The sequence below is a fragment of the Eulemur rufifrons genome, chromosome 1 (assembly GCF_041146395.1).
Source record: "Eulemur rufifrons isolate Redbay chromosome 1, OSU_ERuf_1, whole genome shotgun sequence".
NCBI lineage: Eukaryota > Metazoa > Chordata > Mammalia > Primates > Lemuridae > Eulemur > Eulemur rufifrons.
In genome coordinates, this window is record NC_090983.1 from 69,154,955 (window position 1) to 69,180,346 (window position 25,392).

General features: G+C 36.8%; 1 protein-coding gene across 1 annotated transcript in view; it reads right to left on the reverse strand.

Annotated features, from left to right (window-relative positions):
• The window catches only part of KCNJ3 (potassium inwardly rectifying channel subfamily J member 3), a 151,078-nt gene extending 128,294 nt beyond the window's left edge, over nt 1-22,784 (reverse strand). The window contains exons 1-2 of the mRNA XM_069472509.1: nt 22,083-22,784; nt 11,843-12,059 (exon numbers count right to left, since the gene is read on the reverse strand). Coding sequence (XP_069328610.1) covers nt 11,843-12,059; nt 22,083-22,784 — 919 coding nt within the window. The remainder of the gene's footprint in view (nt 1-11,842; nt 12,060-22,082) is intronic.
• Nucleotides 22,785-25,392: the final 2,608 nt, after the last annotated feature.

Below are 25,392 nucleotides of genomic sequence, written 5' to 3' on the forward strand. Positions count from 1 at the left end.
AAAAGATAGAAAGATCAGAAATTAACAACATAAAGTCACATCTCAAAAAACTAGAAAAAGAACAAATCAAACCCAAAGCTAAAAGAAGTAAAGAAACAAGAAAGCTCAGAGCAGAACTAAACAAATGGAAACCAGAAACAAAATATAAAGGATCAATGAAGCAAAACATTGGTTCTTTCAAAAGAAACAAAATTGATAGACTTTTAGCTAGATTAACCAGAAATAGAAGATAAAGGATCCAAATAAGCTCAGTCAGAAATTAAACAGGAGACATTACAACTGATATCACAGAAATACAAAATATCACCTATGAATACTACATAAATCTCTATGCACACAAACTTGAAAATGTAGAGGAAATGGATAAATTCCTGGAAACACACAATCTCCCGAGCCTGAATCAGGAAGAAATAGAAACAATGAAGAGACCAATAATGAGCAGTTAGGTTGAAGTGGTAATAAAAATCTACTGACAAAAAAATCCCGGAACCAGATGGATTCACACCCAAATTCTACCAGACCTAAAAAGAAGACCTGATACCTATCCTACAGAAATTTTTCCATATCATTGAGTAGAAGAGAATCCTCCCCCAACTAACTGTATGAAACTAGTATTACTTTGATAACAAGGCCAGGAAAGGACACAACAACAACAAAAACTACAGCCTAATATCACAATGAACATAGATGCAAAATTCCTCAACAAAATACTAGCAAACTGAATTCAACAGCACATCAAAATATAATTCACCATGATCAAGGGGGTTTCATCCCAGGGATGCAAGGATCATTTAACATATACTAATCAATAAATGTGATTCACCACATAAAAAGAAGCAAAAACAAAGACGATATTATCATCTCAACAGATGCAGAAAAAGCATTCAACAAAATTCAGCACCCTTTCATGATAAAAAACACTCAATACACTAGGCATAGAAGGAACATATCTCAAAATTATAAAAGCCATGTATGGCAAACCCACAGTCAACATTATACTGAATGAGGAAAAGTTGAAAGCATTCCTCCTAAGAACCTGAACAAGGGTGCCCCCTGTCAGCACTTCTATTCAACAAGTACTGGAAGTCCTAGCCAGAACAATCAGGCAAGAGAAAGAAATATAGGGTATTCAAATAAGGAAAGGAGAGGCCAAACTTCCCCTGTTCACTGACGATATGATTTTGTATCTAGAAAACCCTAAAGACTCCAACAAGGGACTCCTAGAATTGTTAAATAAATTCAGCAAAGTCTCAGGTTACAAAATTAATGTACACAAATCAGTAGCATTTCTACATACTACCAGTCAAGATGAGAGTCAAATCAAAGATTAAATGTCATTTAAAATAGCTACAATGAAAAATAAAATACCTAGGAGAGGAGAATATTTAACCAAGGAGGTGAAAAATCTCCACAAGGAGAAATACAAAACACTAAGGAAAGAAATCATAGATGATGCAAACAAATAGAAAAACATCCCACACTCATGAATTAGTAGAATCAGCATTGTTAAAATGGCCATACTGTCCAAAGTGATTTACAATTTCAATGCAATTCCCATCAAAATATCAACGTCATATTTCACAGATCTAGAAAAAATAATTCTATGCCTCATTTGGACCCCCCCACCAAAAAAAAAAAAAAAAAAAACAACAACAACAACAACAAAAAAAAACCAACCTGACTAGCCAAAGCAATCATAAGCAAAAGCACAAATTTAGAGGCACACATTACCTGACTTCAAATTATATTACAATACAAGGCTATAGTAACCAAAACAACATGGTACTGGTATAAAAGTAGAAACATAGACCAATGGAATGGAATAGAAAGCCTAGAAATAAAACCATCTACATACAACCAACTTCAACAAAGCAGACAAAAACATAGACTGGGAAAGGCAGCTCTATTCAATAAATGCTTGGAAAACTGCATAGCAACATGCAGAAGACTTAAACGTAAAGCATGAAACCATAAGAATTTTAAAGGAAAACATAGGAAAAACTCTTCTTGACATCTACCTAGGCAAAGAATTTATGACTAAGGCCTCAAAGGCAAATACAGCAATAACAAAAATAAATCAATGGGACTTAATTAAATTAAAAAGCTTCTGCACAGGAAAGGATATAACCAGCAGAGTAAATAGACAACTTACAGAATTTGAGAAAGTATTCTCAAATTATACATTGACAAAGGGCTAATATCCAAAATCTACAAAGAACTCAAACAAATCAGCAAGAAAAAACCAACAACCCCATTAAAAATTTGGGAAAAGACATGAACAGATGGTTTTCAAAGAAGATAGACAAATGGCCAACAGACATATGAAGAAATGCCCAACATCACTAATCATTTGCAGGGAAATGCAAAGTAAAACCATAATGAGATAGCATTTTACTCCTATCAGAATGGCCATTACTAAAAAGTTAAAAAAAACAATAGATGCTGGCATTGATACAGAGAAAAACTAACACTTATATGCTATTGGTAGAACTGAAAATTAGTACAACCTCTATTGAAAACAGTATGGTGATTCCTCAAAGAAATAAATGTAGACCTACCATTCAATCCACCAATCCCACTATTCAGTATCTACCCAAAGGAAAAGAAATTTTATCAAAAAGACACCTGCACTTGAATGTTTAATGCAACACAATTCACAATTGCAATGATGTAGAATCAACCTAAGTGGCCATCAATTCATGAGTGGATAAAGAAAATGTGGTATTTATATACCATGGAGTACTACCCAGTCATAAAAAGGATTGAAATAATGCAGCAACTTGGATGGAACTAGAGACTATTATCCTAAGTGAAGTATTTCAGCAATGGAAAAACAAACACCACATGTACTCTCTAATAATTGTGAGCTCAATGATATGGGCATGCACAGGCACAAAGAGATGTAAAGGATATTAGAAACCAAGAACGAGGGAGGATGGGAGGGAGAAAGGGGTAAAAATTTACCTATGGGATACAATGAATACTATTCTGGTGGTATGGCATATGTATTACCCCAACTTAAGCATTATACAAGGCATCCATGTCAAAAACACTTGCACCCTCCTAATATTTTGAAATATATAATTAAAAAAAGAAAAAGAAAAGAAGATAAAATAAAGTTTTAAAAAAAGAATCTATGGGCCCCTAAAATTTTGAATTTTATTTTGACTCCATAAATTATTGATAAGGTGACTTTAAATGAGAAAAAAATCACAATTAGGAGGTAAAAAATATTTAAGAAATATATACTCATGCAAGTTTCTGAGAAGAGGCTACTTTGAGATAACCAATTTATATAGATCCATGTGTCATTGATTTCTACCTGATAAGGTAAGTCTTCTAAAATGCCAGCAATTACTTTGAAAGGTAACAGCAATCTGGGCCGAAACAGGGAAACTGGAGAGGTAAACAAGACAGCCTGATTGAGATTCTGGCTACAACAGGTATGCAGAGCTCACAGGCTAATGATTCAGAAACTGCAATTAGGAGGCATAAATAACATTTCCAATGATCAGTACAATGCTACTTCATTTACAATAACACTAGGTGGTTTGCTGATCACTGTTTTCTGATGGATTAAGAGTAATAATTAATTACAATTAATAGAGCTAAATATTTCAGGATCATTAAGAGAGAAAAAAGTATCGGCACATCTCAATTATTCACAAGCTGAGCTTCTGTTCTGTCATATATTCATTAGAAAATTTCTAGCTATTTTTCACTAGTAAGAAGAGTCAATGGATAGCTAATTCTGTTTTACTTACCAATTTATTGTTTTTATTTCTTTGGGTGTCTTGGCTACTTTTAAGTAGCCTACAGAACTTAGCAGGAAGGATTCTGGGGTCCTTTTTCCCATCCCCATTCAATCACAAGTAATTGGTTGGGAACCAGAGGCCCTTTTCGTTATTTTCAACAATCACATAGTTGCCTCAGAGAGAGAATTTCATGCAAGACCCAGTTACCTCTGGTCGAGTCTATTGTAACATCTTAATAACTGGTCTGTCTCAGTCCCACTCAGTCCATCCTCCACCTGCAGCCGGAGAACTCTTTCTAGCATGCAAATATGATCATCGCTTTCCCTTGCTTAAAATCCTTCAAGGGCTTTATCGCCTACAGAATTAGATCCAAACTATTAACCAGGGACAATTCTAGGCCCATGTCCAGTCAGTTCCCCTCCACGTATTCTACAGTCTCACCATACCAAATTATTTATGATGCCCCTAACAAGATGAATCTTCAATGCCTGCACTTAACTGCCTCTCTGGCCAGAAGGCCCCATTCCCTTCACCCTCCTATGGGCTTCTGCTTCCCTTTTAGGTTTCAGCTCAGGCCATGTCTTCAGAGGGGTCTTCTCAGACCTCCTTAAGAAGAAATCCATGAGGGAGCTCTCTTGTAGGCCTCCACTGTAGCCCAATTTGTACTTATTTGAGCATGTAGTGCTAACACTTGATTTAGCTCAACTCCTTTCTCCCTCTGGACTGTGTACTTCTTCCCTAATCAGTCTTGTACTATTAATATCTTGAACCTAATATAACATGACTAATCAACAAGCATTTATTGATTGATCCACTATAAAAAATAATTCATGAAAACAAGCTTACAAAGAGTGCAACTCTATTAAAATCAGTTAAATAGAAAAACAAATAGCACTAACCGGGATCTACCACTTTCTGGGATCTAAGGCATACAAAATAAATAGCCATAGATAAAGTCTTTAATCAATATTGGAAGTTTACAGTTTATTTAGAGATGTAATAAAGCACATATGAAACAAATTTAAGACAATTATAAACATATCTGTTAAGGAAGTATTTTGATAAAAGTATGCAGACTACAAGGAATATGATTTTACATAATAATGCGCTAATTATATAAGCAATTTATACATAAAAAGAGTTACAAGCAAATGACCAATATTAACTAATGATTTGAAAAATAAAACTCATAGCCAATAGACAGGTACAATAATTTCAACCTTACTACTAATCAAAGAGAAGGGAATAATGGCAAAAATAAAAACAATTATGTCCATTGTTGACAAGGGTATGAGGAAATGGACACCTTCATATACAGCTGTAAACTGGTACTAACTTTCTGGATAGCAACCTTGAAATATGTATTATAAACCAACACATTTATATGCCCCTTTACTTAGGAATTTTATTGGTAGGAATTTATCTAAAATAATAAAGTTGGTGATAAATAAGTTGAAACTATAGACTATAAAAGTATTTAACCTTATTAAAAAGGAAATGCCTCAAGATTCAAGACTAGGAAATAGGTAATAAAAATTAAGATACATATTAATAAATAATTAGCAAATAGGAAAACCATTAAAAGTAATGATGTAGATTTATAATTTGACATGAAAGATGTTAACAATAGATTATACAATAAAGCAAGTTATGAAATAGCACATGTAGCATAAAAACAATATATCTGAATACAGACACCTGAAAGGTTAATCACAACTGTGTTAACAGTATGGTGGATTCATTTATTGTTAAAGTTTTTACATTTTGCATATTTTTTTTTTTTTAGTGGGCATGTACTTAACAGCAGTTGCATAGTAAAAAAATTTGTTCTGATGAAGTATTAAAGAAAAACTAGGAACTGAGATGCCCAGGAAAGATTCAACAAATGTGGCTGCTCTTGTGCTATGTGAGAGAAGTCAGAAATATATCCTAGGCAGGGAAAACGGCATGAGCACAGATATGGGAGGCAAGACTATGCATCAGTGTATGAGCATTACAAAAGAGCAGCCTAATTTTCTCAAGAAGAAATGCATGTACTTTGACGTGGCAGTCATTAGGGACTTTTGAGCACCACTGTATCATTCAATTGGTGTTGAAAGCAAATTTAATAGGCTTACTGTGCTATCTATATGTAAACAGAGATCTTGCAGGTACTAAATCCATTTCTGAGAAAACTACTGTGAGTTAGAAGTAGCATTATGTAGGCTTAAAGAGGAAGAATTGAATTGAAACACATCACTAAGAAGGAACGGCAGCCAGGTACCCTGCCCCCTTGCAGCATCTGCAATGCTGGTATCTTTACCTGGAATGACCTCCTTCTAGTTATCTCCTTTGCTCAAGATATTGAGCTCAGCCATCGCTTTCTTACTCAGCCTTTCCCGACTTCCCTACACTTACCGTCGCTCTTGTCTTGTTTTATTTTATTTTTTTACAGTACTTATCACTTTCTAACAGTCTAGGTGATATGTTTAAATTCTGCTTATTGTCTGTTTCCCACATAAGAATATAATTACCCACAGGGCAAGAATTCTGTTTTGCTAACTAATGCATCCTCTAGGGTCTAGAATAGTATCTGGCCTGTGATAGGTGCTTGATAGGTATTTGTGAAATGAACAAATTAGATGGATATAAAAGGAAAAGAAGGGCTGGAATAAAATAGCTATCACAAGATGATGACGTGGTATTTGGACAAGGTGACTCTGAATTAAAATAGTGACATCCAAGTGGGAAAATGGCCTAGAAACGAAAAACAAATATAAGACCATAGCTGGGGGGAAGGTTTCATAGCTGAAGATAAAAGGAATGGCAGTTTTGTGAGTACCTTGTGAATTCACTAAAAAGGCAAATATCTGGACTAGAAAGAAAAAAGGCAAGGGCAGAGAGCTCGGAACTATTTACAGGAAAGCAAAGGAGTAGGAAGGGGCAGTAATGCAGGATATAAGGAACAACTGAAAAATATAAAGACAAAGAAGATAAGGAAGAAAAGAAAGGGTGAGGGAGAATGTGGTTCCTTCTTTGGAGAGTGGAGGGAAAAGTCAGCGGGAAGGGGCTGCCTCTGAATCCCAGGAGGAACCTTGGAAGTATAAAGGGACAAATAATGGGATTTTATTTTTTTTCCACTTAGACCCGAAAATAGTTCAGAGCAAATAGAAAGGAGTTAAAGGGATTTCACATGTCAGGGATGGTAAGAATTGGAGCTTGAGTCATAGATGGTGGGAAGCAATGCATGAAAAACACTACTTGCTATAAAAGAGATGGTTTGAGGCCAGGCACCATGGGTGATGCCTATAATCTTAGCACTTTGGGAAGCCAAGGCAGGTTGATTGCTTGAGGTCAGGAGTTCTGGACCAGCCTGAGCAAGGACATCCCATCTCTACTAAAAACAGAAAAAAATTAGCTGGGTGTAGTGGCATGCACCTGTAGTCTCAGCTACTCGGAAGGTTGAGACAGGAGGATCACCTGAGCCCAGGAGTCTGAGGTTGCAATGAGCTATGATGATGCCACTGCACTCTAGTCAGGGCAACAGAGGGAGACTCTGGCTGGAAAAGAAAAAAAAGAGAGATGTTGTGGAGAAAAGAATAAAGACACTTTCCCCCACAGACACCAGGAAAAAGAAAGAGAAGATATCTAGAGGGTAAAGATAAGAAGATAAATACATGTATAAAAATTGAAGTGTCACTTTTTTTTGATAGAATAGGTGGAGAGATGACATGCCAAGGAAGGAACGGGACAGCTGGAACTGGGGGCATGGAAAGAGAGAAAAGGTCTAAAATAGATCCCATGGGGAGCAAGCCTGAGAGTACAGAAAAGACAATTAAAAAGACTGCCAAATAGCAGCAGAAACCAGATTGAAGTTTGAGAGCATGAGTTCTAATGAGCCAAATCTGCAATGCTTTGTTTGCCTCTGGTAGTGCTCTCTCTCCTGGGAGAAGAAGCAAAGAGAGCAAGAGTTAGAGGTAACCTACGTTTAGAAATCTGCTAGATGAGCTAGAATGCAAAGGTTATCAAATGAAGAGGCAAAGCTTGGGAGTGAAAATCCAACTCATCTGAAGCAAGGAAGGGAACAATCTCCGAGTCTGATCACTGAGGAATATTTCCAAGGAATCAGGGAAAGTAATAATTGTGAGTCCTGGGATGAAAGCTGAAACTTTCAAGGAAATTAGAAAGCTTCTCATTTCTCACTTCCCTCCCCCAACCACTCCTGCTGAGCCCATGGGAATAGGACTAAGCAAAAACTAAATGAAATGAGAAGATTCTTAACAGAGCACTGCTGTGAAGGGAGCAACTGGGTGTGTGTGCCAGGGTAGGGATGTAGAGGAAGGAACGCAATTAATACAAAAGTGCGAACTGTCTAAAATTGTATGCATTTCCAAGACATGAGAGACATTAGAGTGACTAATTTTTAAACAAACGACATGCAACCCACTTAAAAAAAAGTGGGTGTTTTTTTTTTTTTGTTAAATACAGTTTGAGATTACTAAATTATTACTCTTTCATATAAATATAGGCTCTGTTTTTTAATGACATCCTAATGCTTCCCGTGGGTGCATAAAATCATCTATAGTGCAGAGGTGGCCCCTTCCTGCCAACATTTCACCCCACTCTCCACATTGCTCACTCTGCTCCAACCACCTCCTCCTTCATTTAGTTCCTAGAATAAACCAAGCTCATTCCCAACTCAGAGCCCTTGCACCAGCTGTTCCACAATGCCTGCCATGATCCTGCCCTGGACTGGCCCAGGAGGGCCTTCTGGACAGCCAGGCCTCAGTTCAAGCATCCCCTCCTCAGAGAGACCTTCCCTGACCATCAACCTAAAATAGCCTGCATGTACTCACCTGTTTTCTTTTGTTTTTTATCCCTGACACCTTATTACCTGATAATATCTTCATTATCCATTTATGTTTGTAGTTTTTCCTCCACCAAATAGAATATTCCTGAGACCCCCATGAGGAAAGAAGTTCTGTCTATCCAGGTCATCACTATATCTCGAGCATCTCACATACTTTCAAGCACATAAAATATATTCAATAAATAGTTTATCAAATAAATGAATGAATGACAAAAAGTTAGTATTTTAATGCTAAAAAAGTTACATAGAGCAAAGGTTTATTCACAAAGTAATGAGAAATAAAAAGAAAATACAGTATTTTTACTGCCTCAAACAATCCCCAAAGAACATATCTGTCTTATTCCAAGCAATAAATGTTATGAGAAAGTAAAAGTTATTGGGAATGAAAGGATAAAGGAGGAAACATCCTTAAAGATGAATCTAAATAAATCTCAGTAAAATTTTAAATGATCAAATGGACATAAAAATGTCCATGTTATTTTTACCAGACTCAGGGAGGGCTGAAAATATAGAGAGATTTTACAGAGTTTGAACAGTGTAGGATTTGGTTAGGGCATACACACAAAGTGTCAGATAAATTTTCCACGAAATAAATTCTATAAATCGTGAGCAATGTTGTGTTGTTTGTCTTGCTATACTAGATCTAGAAAACAGGCTATATAAAGAGGTTAAGAGGAAGCAGACTTTAATCTCATCTCCATTAAAGGCAACTTCTAAATAAGAAATTCAGTCTCCAGCCAAGTTTTCACATTTTCTGTGGAGAGTATTCTCTGCCAGTTGATTATTTAAAAAAAAAAAAAAAAAGGTAGGAAGGAGGAAGTATGAAAATCTAACACATAATTTATGTTAGAAAACTCCTCATGACCTTATGTAGGACATTATTTACTAACCATGATCTTCTGAAATATAGGGAAAATTTAAAAATAATCTGCTTCAATATTCTCTTCAGATACCCATGTAGAAGCCCCAAATCAAAAGAATTAATGAATAAGGAAACCTCAAACATATCCAAATTGAGAGACATTCCACAAAATACCTGGCCTATGTTCTTCAAGTACATAAAGGTTGAAAAACACAATGTAAGTTATAGTGGAATAGCTGGCCGGGTGTGGTGGCTCACGCCTGTAATCCTAGCACTCTGGGAAACCGAGGCAGGAGGATTACTTGAGGTCAGGAGTTCGTAGACCAGCCTAAGCAAAAGCGAGACCCCGTCTCTACTAAAAAAATAAAAGAAATTATCTGGACAACTAAAAATATATATAAAAAAATTTAGCTGGGCATGATGGCACATGCCTATAGTCCCAGCTATTTGGGAGGCTGAGACAGAAGGATTGCTTGAGCCCGGGAGTCTGAGGTTTCTGTGAGCTAGGCTGATGCCACAGCACTCTAGCCCAAGCAACAGAGAGAGACTCTGTCTCCAAAAAAAGTGGAATAGCTCTATTCCATCTTTAGACTGTGATTTTATAGGAAAATGTTTTCACTCTTAAGAAATACATTTAGTATTTAGGGAAAAACAGGAAAAAAATGAGTGCATAGCTAGCTAGATAGGTAGGTAGATGGATCTAATAGATCTAATAACAGATTTTTAAGGCTGTCAAGTGAAACAAAGATTCTCTTATGTCAGTGATTAGAATGATAATAAGCAATTGGTAAACTATAAGCAGGTGTGTAAAAGAAAGAACCATATACCATAATAAATAAATAAGTAAATGTGTCAACATCTGCTTTTAAGCTCTAATAATACATTATTACTTTAACAAATGGGATGGATAAAAATGAAAATTGAAATTTAAAGATTTCCTTTATAAATTATTTGTATTCTTTACCAATACGTTATTTTAAAAAAAAAAATACTACAACATTTCAATTTCAAGTTGAAAAATTGGATGAGGGACTTAAATCATAAATTAGTAGACAGAAATAAAATTTAATATATAGATGCATTAAATCTTTTCTTGCTGTCCTTAAAATCTTACTTTTGAAGCAGTAATAATTAAATAATAGTAATGCTACAAGCAGATTCGAGGTAGTTATTATATCATCCTCACCTTAAAGAGAAGGAAAGAAGCTTTTAGAGATTAAATATCTTCCCTAAATTTCAGATAGGTGTTATGTGACAGATGTGTTTAAATGACAATGGCTTGCCTACCCTTGCTCCTTGGACAAAAGTGACTATTACATCATAAAAGATCTTCCACTTTGGTATAAAGCTTGAATTCATCTATGTTACTGCTAATGTTAACTTCAATACTACTATAGTTTATTCATAATAATTAGCATTTTAACATTCAGATGATATTGGTAAACAAAAAACTAAAAGTTAATATATTCTTATTTTCTCATTACTCATAGAAAATGTAAAACTCAATATACACTCATGTATACATGTATATAAAGATACGTATACATGTATATATATATATATATATATATATAAAATTATATGGATACTACATCATTAGTCTCAAACACCCAGCAGATTCTAAACCAACTGCCAATGTTTGGCCCTAAATAATATGCTCATATTTATTGCTTCTTTCCCTTGCCAACCTCTCTCCTCAGAAAGTAGCAAATTTTAAGTATTTGGGGCATATCTACCTTATAGTGCATTTTAAGTAAGAACATATAGCTCATAGCTATACCGAAGCAGAAAAAGAAGAAAAATCTTTTTTTAAAAAAGAAAATTTCAGTCAAGGTTCAGCTGGGGAAATCTACTGACCCACTTTGAAATTAAACTACTGCTTTAGCGCACACAGCACACACGAGCACACACACAGGGAATTTTCCACTGAGGCTGCACATAGTAGATATCAAAGTTTTATCAATGACTCCCCAAATCACCATCTCCAAGGCAAGAATATGCATGCTTAGTACAGGTTGCTCACTAAATTACTCTAATTTTTTTAACTTTAAATTTTTAAAGGAAAATCATGATTATACGAAAGTCAAGTTTGTAATTAAAATAGAACATTATAATCATTTTTAAGAGTCATCTCAGTTTCCTTTGTTTTTTTACAGAGTATTCCTGAGTTAATATTACGTATATAACCATCAAAACAGTAAATCTTGAACTTCAAGTAGTATCAATTGAATGTTACAAAGAAATAAGAGGCAAATCATTCCTTTCATTACTGTGCACTCTGAGTCATTTAGCCCAGTTCATAACAGGTATTGTGCATATCATAAAATGTCATTATGGAATAAAGAAACTTGATGACATATCTATGTTTTTACTCACCAGTTGTTTCCACAATGCCTTCTAGGATGACGACAATCTCGAACTGTTCAGTTTGCATGCTTCGTTGGGATAGGTCATAAAAGGGGCTTTTGGCATCGATCACGTGGCAAATTGTGAGGGGGGACACAAGAAAAAGTTGATCTGCCCCTGTACTAAAACCTACATCCAGTTCAAGTTGGTCAAGGGGAAGGAACTCACCCTCAGGTGTCTGCCGAGACTAGACAAGCACACAGAAAAAGAGAAGAAATCACCACTTGTACTGAAATTTTCAAGGCAGCCCAACAGTAATTTACATCATTGCCAACATTCTGCACTATCAATCATCTGCAACAAAATCCAAACAAATCATTATGCAACTATGTTCTAGCAAATGGGCCAAAATCCCACATAGCTCATGCAGAACATACATGCATTATTTATAATATACAACTTGCTATAATTACCATTCCCTAACTCATGAGCTTTGGAGAAATGCCTGGTCCAACAATGGTTGTTAGCACAAACCATGGAACTGAGTACATGTGCAACTGCTTGACATAAATCACTGCATGATAACTCATTGCACACCAGATTTTTTTTTTCCTCATGAAGCAAATAAAGTAGGCATTCTTAGGGTATTTGTTAAAGCTGGGAAAGGTTGACCATCATTTAGAAAGATTTATTATCAAAAAACAAAACACAACAATTTATTTTTCCAGACTTTTGAAAAGTAACAAACAGATATAAGGTAGAATAGGAGAGTGAAGATGCCATCGTATTAAATCATGTTTCGTACACAAGAGCTCACATAATAAAAATAAAAGGCAAATGCTGTTAGCTAGTGGCTTTCAAATTCCTAATAATAAACTGTATTATAAATGTTTACTCTCTGTTTATCTTATTAATTTTAAAACATAGTGAAAACTGGTGCTAAATTGAACTTTCCTTAATCCAAATGCAATTTTAAAAATCTATATTTGAGAAACATAGTTTAGTAAAACTTTCATAAGGTAGTGGTCATTTAGTTTCAGTATAAATCACTGTAAAAATTAATTCAATAAACTGTTTGCATGTAAAGACTGTAAAAGAAAATTAAATATGACTATTAAAAATCAGCAAGCCATAAGAGTAAACTTACTCATCTTCCTTCACTCTATATTTTAATTTTATATTCCATATCTGTCACATATAATAATCATGTACAAGCAAACATATGTTTAATTATATAATTATGGTAGTAAAATAAGAGCTGAGTAGTGACGAGTTAAATACAGAAAAAAATGGGGTGAAAGAGGGACCCTACTGCTAGTTAGATGGGACTTTGGTGAATCCAACATATTTTAACAGAATGCTTACAAATAATAATAATTTAATAAACAAAACAGAATTTATAACACTAGTCTGTCCAATTAAATGGTAGTTTGAAGATAAAATTCTTATTCTTAGAGTTCAAAAAAATACATTCGCTTTTTATGTGGAGCAAATGAGTCTGAAAATATTGAGAAATGCAGTTTAGTAACACGTCCTTTGAGGCAAAACAAAATGAAGGGTTTCAAATTGGTGGTGGTTTGTTATGGAAGCAATTGCTGCAAAGAGTTTCAACAGCAGAATTAGTCAATTAGAGAGGCTACTTTGTAGATAGGGATACTCAGGAATGGTATTTGTGTAGAAAAAATATCTAATGAAAACTTTGAGACTATTTTTATTCTCTACCTTGTGGGTAGCTTAAAAAAAAGGAGAAGAAGAAGAAGAAATGATTACTGAAAAAAAGAATTTCATGGAAAAACCTGATGGTGCAAAAATAAAAACAGCAGCTCTAGCAACCCATGTTGGAGAAAAACTCAGCATTTCCAAGCCAGCATGAAAAAGCTCTGGAGCTTTTGTTAAATCACCTATATTTCTAAACCTATTCTCAAATCAGTAAAATATTAATGAGACCAACAACCTTCCAACTACACTGTTATATAACTACTATTGATTAATGTAACAAAAGCCAAACACAAAACAAAATAAATAAAAACAAAAACCCTGTATCATTGGTCTTTCACCTACGAAGAAACAGGTGCTATATAAACACAAGGTGGTATTATGATATTTATAATTAATGACCAGAATTTAGGTCCTTTTATGACTATTCTAAGCTCTGCTTTTCCTGCATTATACGGCAATATCAACAATGATAATTCTTTATAAATTCAATATCCCTTTTAACATAATCTTCCCAAACAAGATACATTTTTCTTACAGATATACAACAATACTAAAATTTGTCTTCCTTTTTTATGTATTTGTTATTTATACCTGTGCCTCATTCTAAAAGGCTTTACAGTAAGCTATGAAATTTTGTGTTCCCTAATCACTCAACAACCCATGAAAAGAAGTGGCCTAGAAACAGGGAGGCTATCAGGAGAATGCCAATTTGGAAGAAGAAATATTTTATTTTTACCAAATTAGTTTATTCAGATATAAGAAATTTAGATTTAAATATACATGAATCTGTTCTACTCACACACAATATACCTTCTGATTTTAAATGTTTGTTCCATATACTCAAAATTACACTTATGTGCTTCTAACCCCCATGCTTGCTTTGTATCCTATCCAGGTCTTCCTATTATGTGACACTATAGGAAAAGTATTTATCATTCATTTTGCTTTTCATGCTTACATATTTTCAGATAAGTGAAATCTCCTACATATACACTAAAAATTATTTTCCAGTGGATACTACATAATTTAACCTTTATTTAAATGACTGAGATCCTACACATATCTACATTTTAATGTCCAGGTCCTCTTCCTTTATGTTAGGCCATCAAATATTTCAACTATGAATATGCTCACCTCCCTAGCTGTTGGCTTCTTTGACTCTGAAATAGACCAGGAAGCCTATTAATTACTGGGATTAAATAGGAGGCTTTGGCTCAGGTCAACAGTGAAGGGTGTGGTTCTAGAATGGCAGGTGCTTGGAATGCTGGAATTGTTTGAAGCCTGAACTCTTGACTAGAGCCAAGTTATCTTAAGGGTACTCAAATATTTTTGGTGTTCCAGAAACCTACATATACCTACCAAATACATTTTTAGAAGCATACACATTCTACTCTAGTCTTGTAAATAATTCTAATCTAGGCCATCCTAATTCTGGTGCAATTCTGGAGATTAACTGGAGCAAAGAAAAAAAAAAAAGCCTATGTTAGTTTTAGGTCTCTCAACTTGTATAAATGGAATGAGAGAACATTTGTTCAAGGAACTGTGATATGCACATTAAAGGGAAAAATACAGAGGAAAAAGAGGAACCATGCATGTTCCTTTATAAAATTAATTTTGATCTGTAACTTCAATATATAATAATTCAGTAGTACTGACATTTCATCAGTTTCATATTGTCTTATTTAGATATCAATTATAATATTTCATCCAGAAATATTTGGTAATAGGCAGAATATTTTGAGAGATAAAAACCAATTTAATCTTTCTTAAGAATTATGATATAAGAAGAAACCTTCCATTGATAGAGCAATTTGTTGGTGGTCCAATTAGCTCCTTTAGCTCTATAAACTTCCTAATTCCAAAGGGAACACAAGACCATGATCATTTCCTAGATAAAAATGTGTAAATAGATACAGTTTGGATCAACAAAATTTAAATTGTTTTCAAATTCAAAACAAATGCTAAAAGTTAAGATCAATGCAGTAAACTATTTAAATTTCTAAAAAGCTGATTACTAACATTGACTCATATTTTATGAAAAAATCCTTTGGAATCAAAAAAATCTGTGGAACAAACAAGAAAGTAAGAAAGAGTGGAAGGAAAGACAGTGGATAGAAAATTGGTAATTCTTAAAAATTTAGAACATAATTTGAAAAAACTATGACCTGAGATTGACTTCCATCTGGGAGTTATAATAATTGAAGAAATCTAAAGCTTAAAATTTGTTTAAACTTACTGTCCAAAAATTTATAATTTGAACATCATGGATTTTTGAAATGATTTTGTGTAATTTAGATATTGGCAATAATTTTGAAATTAGTCTTCACAAGGAAACATATGCTATTTAATTATAATATTTCAATTATACACATTTTCATTATATGCAAATGGTCTATGTGTGGAATTTAAGGCTTATGCCATATTTTATAGTCATATTTACTAGTTTCAAAGAAGCAGTTAATGTCAAATGACTTTGAACCCCCTCCAGAAAAGGCCTACAAGAAAATCAACTACAATTCTGACTACAGGTAGAAAAAGAAGTCACAGAGTACTGGAAGGGACCATCAGGGTCATGAACTTTACCTAAAAATAGCTTCAGATTACATATGATAAGACTATTGAGTGCTATCCAAAGACAAATAAATAGGCACACACACATACGCATAACCCTGGGATACACATTTAGCACGTTATGGCATAAGCAGATCCACATTTGGCCATCCTTCTGGGGGGATATGTGGCCAAGTGCCACATTCCTTCTGCAGGGCCACATTTCACCAACAGAATCCACATCTTTGCTGCCTTTCTCCCATCTCTCTAACCAGTAACTGTGTTCTTTCCTAGCTCAGAGTGAGGCTCAGGGAATTTTGAATAAAATATTTAATCACTACCATCTGACACTAGAGATTTGCCCCTACCATATTTCAAGCCTTGATTCACACCTCAGCACCTTCCACAGGTCCTCACTGGAAAAGGGCTCTCAGGGCCAGAAGAAAGGGAACGGAAGAGGAGAGGAGAGGAGGAGAGGGGAGCAGAGGGAAAGGGAGGAAAGGGAGCTCAGGGGGGAGTGCAAGCCAGTTTTGCCTACCACCTCCCCACCACTTTATCTGTAATTTCACTTTTCATCTTCAAACGTGTGTGTGCGTGTGTGTTTGTCTGTGTGTTTGTGTGCTGAATATATGTTGAAATCAGAAAGAAAATTACATGGAGTGAGGTCAGAATACCACCTAGAAGTTAACATTAGGAAATGAGCCCAAAGCAGGTACCAGGATCAGGAACAAAAATGCCTGTGACTCAAAACAGCAATGACAATGGCTTTGACACTCAGACCAAAATTCAAGTCAGATGAAGGAGTGTATAGACCTAGAATTTTACCTGGATCATCTACAATTACATTGTACATTTATTTAGACTTCTTAAGCTTGAAATTCCATTTAATACTCAGGAGGAAAAACTACAACAGACATCAAGTTTAAAATAAAGATTTTTAATGCTATGCTAATCAACCCATAAAAATATACTCATTTTTATGAAAAGAACAATCCTTATAGAATGAAATGTAACTTATCTTGTAAAAGATTATGTGAGGCTTTAGTACCACTCAAATGAAAGAGCAGCTTTATAATTCCTAGAGGTCCCTTTATGGAGTTTATAATAACTGTGGACAGGATTTGTAACCCTAGTTCCACATTCCCCTCCTACTCACCAAACACTCTTCCATCCATCAAATGCTTTTTTCTGCTTCTCTTTCTCATTTGTTCCTACCTACTGCTGTTTATTTGTGGGTCTTTATGTCCCTTATTTCTGTTTACTCTTTATTCCCTAAGCACAAGCCACCCTGTACTTTGAAGTAACCATATTAAAAATAAAAAAACAAAACAAACAAAACATATTACTAAGCTATTGAAAAAAAGAATAGTAATTATAGATTTTAAAAAGAACATAAGTTCTATACTCACTGGAGAATTATTGTACTTGTGTCAAAGAAAGCAAAACTAGACTAAATAGGAACTGTGCTAATTTTTAGATATAATGAATTCACCTAAAGAACTCACCAATGAATACGGGACCTAGCCCTTGAGAGTTCTGAGGTGCTCACTCTTAAACTCCTTGAATATTTTTACTAACAGCTTAGAAGGTGTTCAGCAGAACAGTATTTTTTATAGATATTCATTTGTGGATTTAATTTTTTAAAGGAAGGTAAATGATTGTCTTAAGATTAAAAGTAAAGTTCGAATTGGCCAAGGTCAAGTGGTAAAAAGAGTCAGTCATACAAACTAAGATCATATAGAGTCAAAAACGTTAAAAGCATTTAAGTGCAAGATATGGAATGAGGACAAACCACTAAATACGTGAGAAAAATCTAGGAATCCTGGTCCAGAAATCATTGTGGTTAAAAAAGTAATAAAATGTTAGGACATAGGAGAAGGATAAAAAGCTTAATGGTTTTCAACCACAATTTTTTCATTGCATCTACACTTGATCATATTCACATGGGAAACCAGACAACATCCAATTCTGAGTATTCATATAAACGGAGAATTTTTAAAAAGTGAGTACATTACAGATAAATAATATCTGTAATGATAGAAGAGGAAAAGAATGCATTCCATTACTTTTCAACAAGTGAAAGTTAAGGGTTGCATAGCTGACCTCTTAGGACAGAAAGATGATGACTATTGGCAACAAATAGGAATATGAAGAAATAAGGTTATGCTTCCATAAAAAATATTATCCTTATCTCTTTGTTTCAAAATATGAATCCAATAATTAATTTTATTTTTTACTTTATGCAAAAAATTGTGTGCTGACTAGATGAATATAAACATACATATGATGTACATATATAATGGCATTTACATAATAAATTTATAAACTCTTGAATGGTATATCAAAGAATATAATTTAATTCTTGCCCTAACAAGTTATATGTCTAATTCAGTCACTCATTAGCATCATGTTGATAAAAAGGAGCAAAAAAGATTTCCAGATCCTTTAAACTCAGCGCTAAACTATAAGATCCAGCGTTAACAGCCTTTGGTCTCAACTCCCTAATTCAGGCATTTTTATAAAAACATTCAACTGGATATTAAATTATCATAGCCATCATATTAGTTAGTCCCTATTCTCTAGGTTGAAAAAAAAGAAGACAATTAAAATCAATTGGTAATTAAAGTAAAATTTCAATGTGGGAGTGAGAATAAGAAAAGAGAAAGAATATTCATCTTAAAAGAGGTTTCTATAGCTATATTTACAATTAAAACATAGATTTTAACAAAGAACTTCAAAGTATTTCCTTTGCTTTTTACTTAATCTATTTTCTTTTTATCTGAGTAGAAAAAGGACTGACCCCTCCACGCATAAAGTTAGAAGATCTATATTTGATCACTATAAGAAATTTCAGTATTTTTAAGGTGGGAAGACAGGAATAGAGATGAAATAAAATTTGCTTTCATATAAGAGAAAAGCATAGCTAAAAATTAGGTAGAGAAGTTAAAAAAAAACCTTCTTCAAAAGTTAGACAACTCTAAACTATCACGGATGGAAATTTTATAGTAACAATCATTAGAAAGCCATATCCATGTTCTTAATGTCTTCCCGAGAATTGAAAATTCCTTATAATTATTAAATAAAACTTTATATTTATATGGAAAAGAAGCTTTTATTCAGCAACTAAGAAAACAGCAATATAAAAATATTAGTAAATTTAATTAGGTAATAGGAAGAACATACATGCACTGTAATTACTATCATTATTATGTTGAATTTTGTTATCTTAAAAATTCTATATATTTTGTATTAAAGATGTAAATTTTACATTTAAAATGTTAAATGGAGATTAAAAGAGGAAAGTGTGTAATATTTAATAAGAAAGATGTATAAAAACTGATAGGGAAATATTATTACTTTAAGATTTTGGTATAGCTTCTCTTTAAAAATATAGTTGACTGTTTTAGGTCACTTCATCTCTGTCCCTAAGAGAAAATGAGAGCAACTTGTTAAAGGCAAATCTTCCCTGTAATTTTTCTGAATGTTATTAGTTCCCCAATAAAACATGACTACTTTTCAATGAACTCTATGAAATGATAAGAACTATAAGAATCCATTTTAATTACCATGGCCACAGGAAAAAAATCAACTTTAAACAAACTACACTAACTGGCTGTCTGAAGCACTGCCACTGATCAATTCTCTCCCTTCACAAAAAACAGGAAAGAATTTCACCATAATTTTGTTTAAATATAAATTGATGCTACATGTCAATCATTTTTACTTCTAGAACTATCTTCCTAACAAATCAAAAGTAAAGAACTTTATAGGAATATATTACGTAATATTTTAATTAGACGTTTTTATCACCTTGTGTTAATATAGCACCTTGCTCCAAATTTGTCAACAGTATAAATCTTGTATTTTTTTTAATCAGGACATTCTTTATGGTATATGTAGTACATGACCTTATACAGAAAAATCATTATCAGTACTCTGCACCACTACAGAGACTAGGTGCTTCAGATTCATTGCAACTTTGTATAAAAAAAAAAAAAAAAAAAAACTGATATGTAGATTAATTCTATTTATGTCTGGCTTTGTTAAAATAAAATTGATAATGTCTAAAAACATTGAAAATATGTTGGCTGGAAAAGATATCTGCTTTAATAAATAATAATCTTATATGTTTTCAAAATTAGAGAATGGCAATAAATAACCTTTAACGTCTAACTTTTCATTTCCATTACGCCAATCATTGTCATAAATGACTCTTCAATAAGAGTCTCAAAGTGATACATAAACATGGATTCCCTCACAGAAACCTGGGCACTGTATTAACAATTAAAGTGCTCATATCTGTCCAGTGGGCCTAACCTAAAGAAAGATGATGTATTGTGGAATATGCATAGAAACAGGGACACATAATTACCACTGCAATAAGCATGTTTAAAACAACTGCTCAGCTTGATCCAATAATCCACTTAGTTCAAACAGTGGTCCATATAAAAATATGCTAAGTTAAATTTTAGAAATTGTATGCAGTTCATTGAAGTTAATTATAAAAGAATATAATCTACTCAAATTCTTTGTTCATAGTAATCTTAATGAACATATACATCAGAGCCAGGCTGATAATTTTCCACTATGGTCTACAAAATTTAGTCTATGTACTGTATATGGCATTGTAAATATGCATATAATGTGAAGTGACAGGACAAGTGAACTGCTTTAATTCAAACACTTCACTGAGCAACTTGGTCAAGAGTAATTAGGGTAAGATCTTATAAGTGAATAATGAAAATTACATGAGAGCAAAACTTTTTAAAAGCACATTGGATTACTTTTAATTATAACTTAAGTTGGAGCTGTATAACACAACATATAATTATAGGATGGAAATTGAAATTTTGAAGGCAAAATCTCCACTTAGATATTTATCAGATCCTCGTTTTATTAATACTAAATTCTGAATCTGGCTATAGTTCTCTATGCAATCTCAGATCAGTATTTTTCAACTTATGAACTATTTATTTGAGCTCATCTTTTTCAATTTTTAAAAATTTGAAAATTACTAAGGAGAATTCCTCCAGAAAAAAAAAAAATGAATTGTAAATGGCACACAGCAAGAGCACTGGATTTTACTCTGTCATTCCCAGTCTCTAATTGGATGAGCCTTAGGGAGGACTTCTCTTGTTTGTGGTGGTGCCCTCTAAGGACTAGATGGACCTTGCTTTAATAACCACTCCATGCGCAATTTGTTTTAGCATTTACACCGCTGATGGTAGGAAGCAATCTTCTTTAATGGATGTTGAAAAGCTTCAAGTGAAATCTGTAATTGACAAAGGCTTCATAGAAACAGGCAATTAAGAATAAAATTAACAAGAGGCTCTACAGGAAAAGCACTCAAGCTTTCACGAAAACTTCTCTAGGAAAATATTTAGTAAAAATAAAAATTTAAAGAACTAAGTGTGGTTCCTTCCACTTTATTAACTGCTTCCTGTATCTTTATGCTTCTTGAAATGATTACGATAGAGTTAAAGTTATTGGGTGTAGAGAAATAACCCACCTGCTAATATGATTAGGGGGGGGGGGAAAGCCCAAAGCGAAAGTTGAGGCAAGTTCAGCACCTATTTCTTCAAAATAAAAGCTGTTTTGCTCAGCTCTATCTAGTACCTCACACTGAAGGGAGCAGTGTGTTTGTGTGGACAATAATCAGAAGCGTTCTGAAGAGCAAAGCAGCAAGGGTAAGGAAGGGAACAGAGCACAAATTTCCCTTAAGGCTCCATAAGCCAACACCGATCCTTAAGTGTTACTAGTCCAGAAAGTGATACAAGCACATCCGAAATGGTGAATATAAATAAGAGCACGAGAGTGAGTGAAAAAGAACAGAACTGTCAACTGTGCTCTTTGCCCAAACTCCCCCCTCCCCCGCAAAAGGAAGTTTACCTGTGGCAATAGGTAAGACCCAGGAGGGGGGCTGGGGTGGTTCTCAGATGAGTTAATTGCCTGGCTTCGGGGAGAGAGGTCGCCCGGTGGGGAAGGGGCGGGTAGCACTTACTTTGAGCAGCTTGCAGCGGATCTGCGCAGAGACCATGTGGCTGTTGCGCAGGTTGCCCACCCGGAACATGAGCGTGAGTTTTCCGTCCCTCATGGAGATCACCGCATGCTCGCTAAACATGAGGGTTTCGGCGCGCTTCTTGGGCTGGGACATCTTGATGAACATGCAACCGATGAGGAAGGCATCCACGATGGAGCCGAGGATGGACTGGAAGAGGAAGAGAATGATGCCCTCGGGGCACTTGTCGGTGATGTATCGGTAGCCATAGCCGATGGTGGCCTCGGTCTCGATAAAGAAGAGGAAGGCGGAGGGGAAGTTATAGACATTGGCCACGCAGGGCGTGTAGTTGCCGACGTGGGCTTTGTTCAGGTCGCCCCGAGTGTAGGCGATCACCCACCACATGGACGCCATGAAGAGCCAGGCCACGGTATAGGTGAGAATGAAGATGAAGAGGTTCCAGCGCCACTTGAGGTCCACCAGCGTGGTGAAGAGGTCCGAGAGGTAGCGGCTCGTCTCGCTGCCCAGGTTGCCGTGCTGAACATTGCACCGGCCGTTCTTGTCCACGAACCGCTGCCGCTTCTTCTTGGGCACAAGCTGCTGCTGCAGGTCCTGGCCCGGCCCCTGGGGCTGCAAGCCTGAGCCGCTGGACGAGGTGGTCACTACCTGGTAATCGTCCCCAAATTTCCTTCGGAGTGCAGACATAATACGGAGGGGCGAGCCAGATTCAAACGGAAGCGAAGGCGCAGGAGCTGGGCGCTGCAAACTAGCACCAATAAGGAGGTGGGGGCGGGGGAGAAAGGGGGGGCAAAGCGAGTGCTCTGGGGTGGGGGGCGCACCCGGCAGGTAGCTGCCGTCTCTGCCCCCTGCAGACACCTCTTCTTCTCCCCTGAGATCGAGGCTTTCTTTCCAAGGTGAGTCTTAAAAAAGTGTTCCCCCACACTCAAGGCAGGAGGGATGCAAGGACCAGAAACCCAAGCGCAATTTTGCCTCCAAGCTTTTCGAGGCTTCTCCTTTCTTCCCCCTCCAACGGCATCCCGGGCCACCTCTTGCCTTCCCACAGCCCTTCTGACTATCTTGCAATACCCCCAAATTGACCGTTTAAAATTAATGAGTTGACAAGCGAGTTCCACCCCACCTGCCAACTCGCAGGCTGGCGAAGCTGCCTCTACCTGCTTGGACCAGACCCTCCCCCCTCCCCGCCGCTCCCCAGTCTCCCGCCCCCCCAGACGGCTCCCGGCTCCCCCCGCCGCTCCCGCCTCCTATCTTTTAGCCAAAATCCCACCCAAAGGCATGTCTGCCCGGCACTGGTGCAACGCCCCCTACCCAAGCCCTCTGGGTTCAGGGTCCCGGGTGCCGGACTCCAGAGACCTGTCCGCCTGGCGTCCTCCGGCCGCCGAGTGCCCGCGGTCGCCACCAGGGCCCTCCGGCGGACCCTCAAGGGCCCGCAGGCCACCCCTGCGCTCAGCAGCGACGCGGCAGCGCGCGAAGCCTGGGCACTCACCCAGCGGGAAAGGGCAGGAGGCGGCGCAGCGGGCGGCAGCGGCAGCCTGGCCTCGCACTCTGCGCTCACGGCTGTTTTCCTGGTTCTCACTTTTCCTGGTGTACCACGATGGGCGCCAATCCAGGTCCCCCAAGATCTGCACCTCCCTAAGGGCACCACTCTGTCCCTCCAGAAGGATCCTGGCGCACCGAGCACAGACTGACTCGAGCGGGGGAATCGTGGGTTCCTTGGCGCTGTGCCCGCCTTCCAAGAGACAGCGGTGCTGCTGGACGGTGTTGGAGCCTCGGGCTGCCGGTCAGACTTTCAGGTTAAACACTAGCGCCTCTCTAGCTTTTCCTCTGCCTCGCGGTGGAAACCTCTGCCTCTTCCTTCCTTGGTTTCCCACTCCCTGTCCGCGCCGCGGTGGCCCGGGGTGGAGGATGCGAGGCGCAAGCCGGGGCGGCAGGAATGTGGTGTGTGTGGTGGTGCGTGTGATCAGCTGCAGAGCCGCGCTAGCCCCGCCTGTCCCTGCCTTCCCCCGCTGCTCCACCAGCCTGAATTGCACCTCCGAGCCTCAGTTGAGCCTGCAGTGTCTGGCAGCTCAGGAAAAGCTAGCCCCTCCAATGAGAAGCGGCTCTAAATCTGCTCCCAAACGCCCGCCAACTCTCCTTCCTCGCCCCCTGCATCAGTCAGAAAGCCCCCAGCAAGCCGCAAACGCTGCTCTCTGAAAGGAGAGAAGTACAATATGTCTCTATAACTAGGGCTCTCATTTTAAACGGATGCCTGGATTTGGGGTTGCATCATAAACAGAGATCCCAACTGGCTATGAGATAGGTATATTCAGAACTCAAAGTTGCATGAAGCAGAGGGAGTCTTAGGATGAGCACGGAGAGGAGGGGAGACACTAATAGAAAAGCTCCCAATCCTTCCTAAAAATGGTTCTATTAGAAAGGTTCAGAATATCTAGAGTTAATGTGCGGTTGTAATTGAAGGAAGAAGCCTGCATTTTAATGGCCGCGGCCTGACAGTTAACTTAATGAGGGGCAAAGTGCAGAAATAGCTAATAGAGTGCCCATGAGTAAATACCAGCTTGTTTACCACATTTCATGTTTGTTTTAAATTGCCATGGTATCTTACAGCATATTCCATTCAGTTCAAATACATAAAGCTGATTTTGTTGGAAAATTACCAAATCGTGGCATTATAAAAGCAAGGGGCTGCTGTAAGACTACCATGCAAAGTAAAGTAAGTACATAATCACTCTATCAGTTCTCTGCCAACAGGTATTGCCTTGCAAACCTTAGTGCAGGCAAGCACATGCCAGCTTGTCAACCATAAGCATATGACTCTTTTGCTGTCAGTTGGGTAAAACATCTATCCCTAGTTGCAGATGCTTCTCCTGCAGGCCCTCTGACAAGAGGTCAGTAACTCTGTTTATTCTTTTCAGGATTACATAAGAAGGGAAAGTGACACTGTGGAAACTGCTCTGGTCCTGGAATCATAAGACCTGATTTGAGTCCTGTTTGTGCCATTTACAAGCTGTGTGACCTTGAGCAAGTAGTTGAACAACTTTGAGCCCCAATTTCCTCCACTGAAAAACTGGGAGTTTTAAGATTTTCCCAGTGCTGGAATGAAAAAAAAAGGAGTGAATGTGGTTTTATTATTTCTGCTGTAAAGGATGATATATACTGGACTCTAAAGTGGCAACAAGGCCAAGAAGAAATTACAGATGAGTTTTTGGAATTGGCACCATGCTGTGAACTAACACCTGTAGACTATCTCATCACGGACTACTCTTCCCCAGCATACTACCCTTGCCAGGCTGGCTTC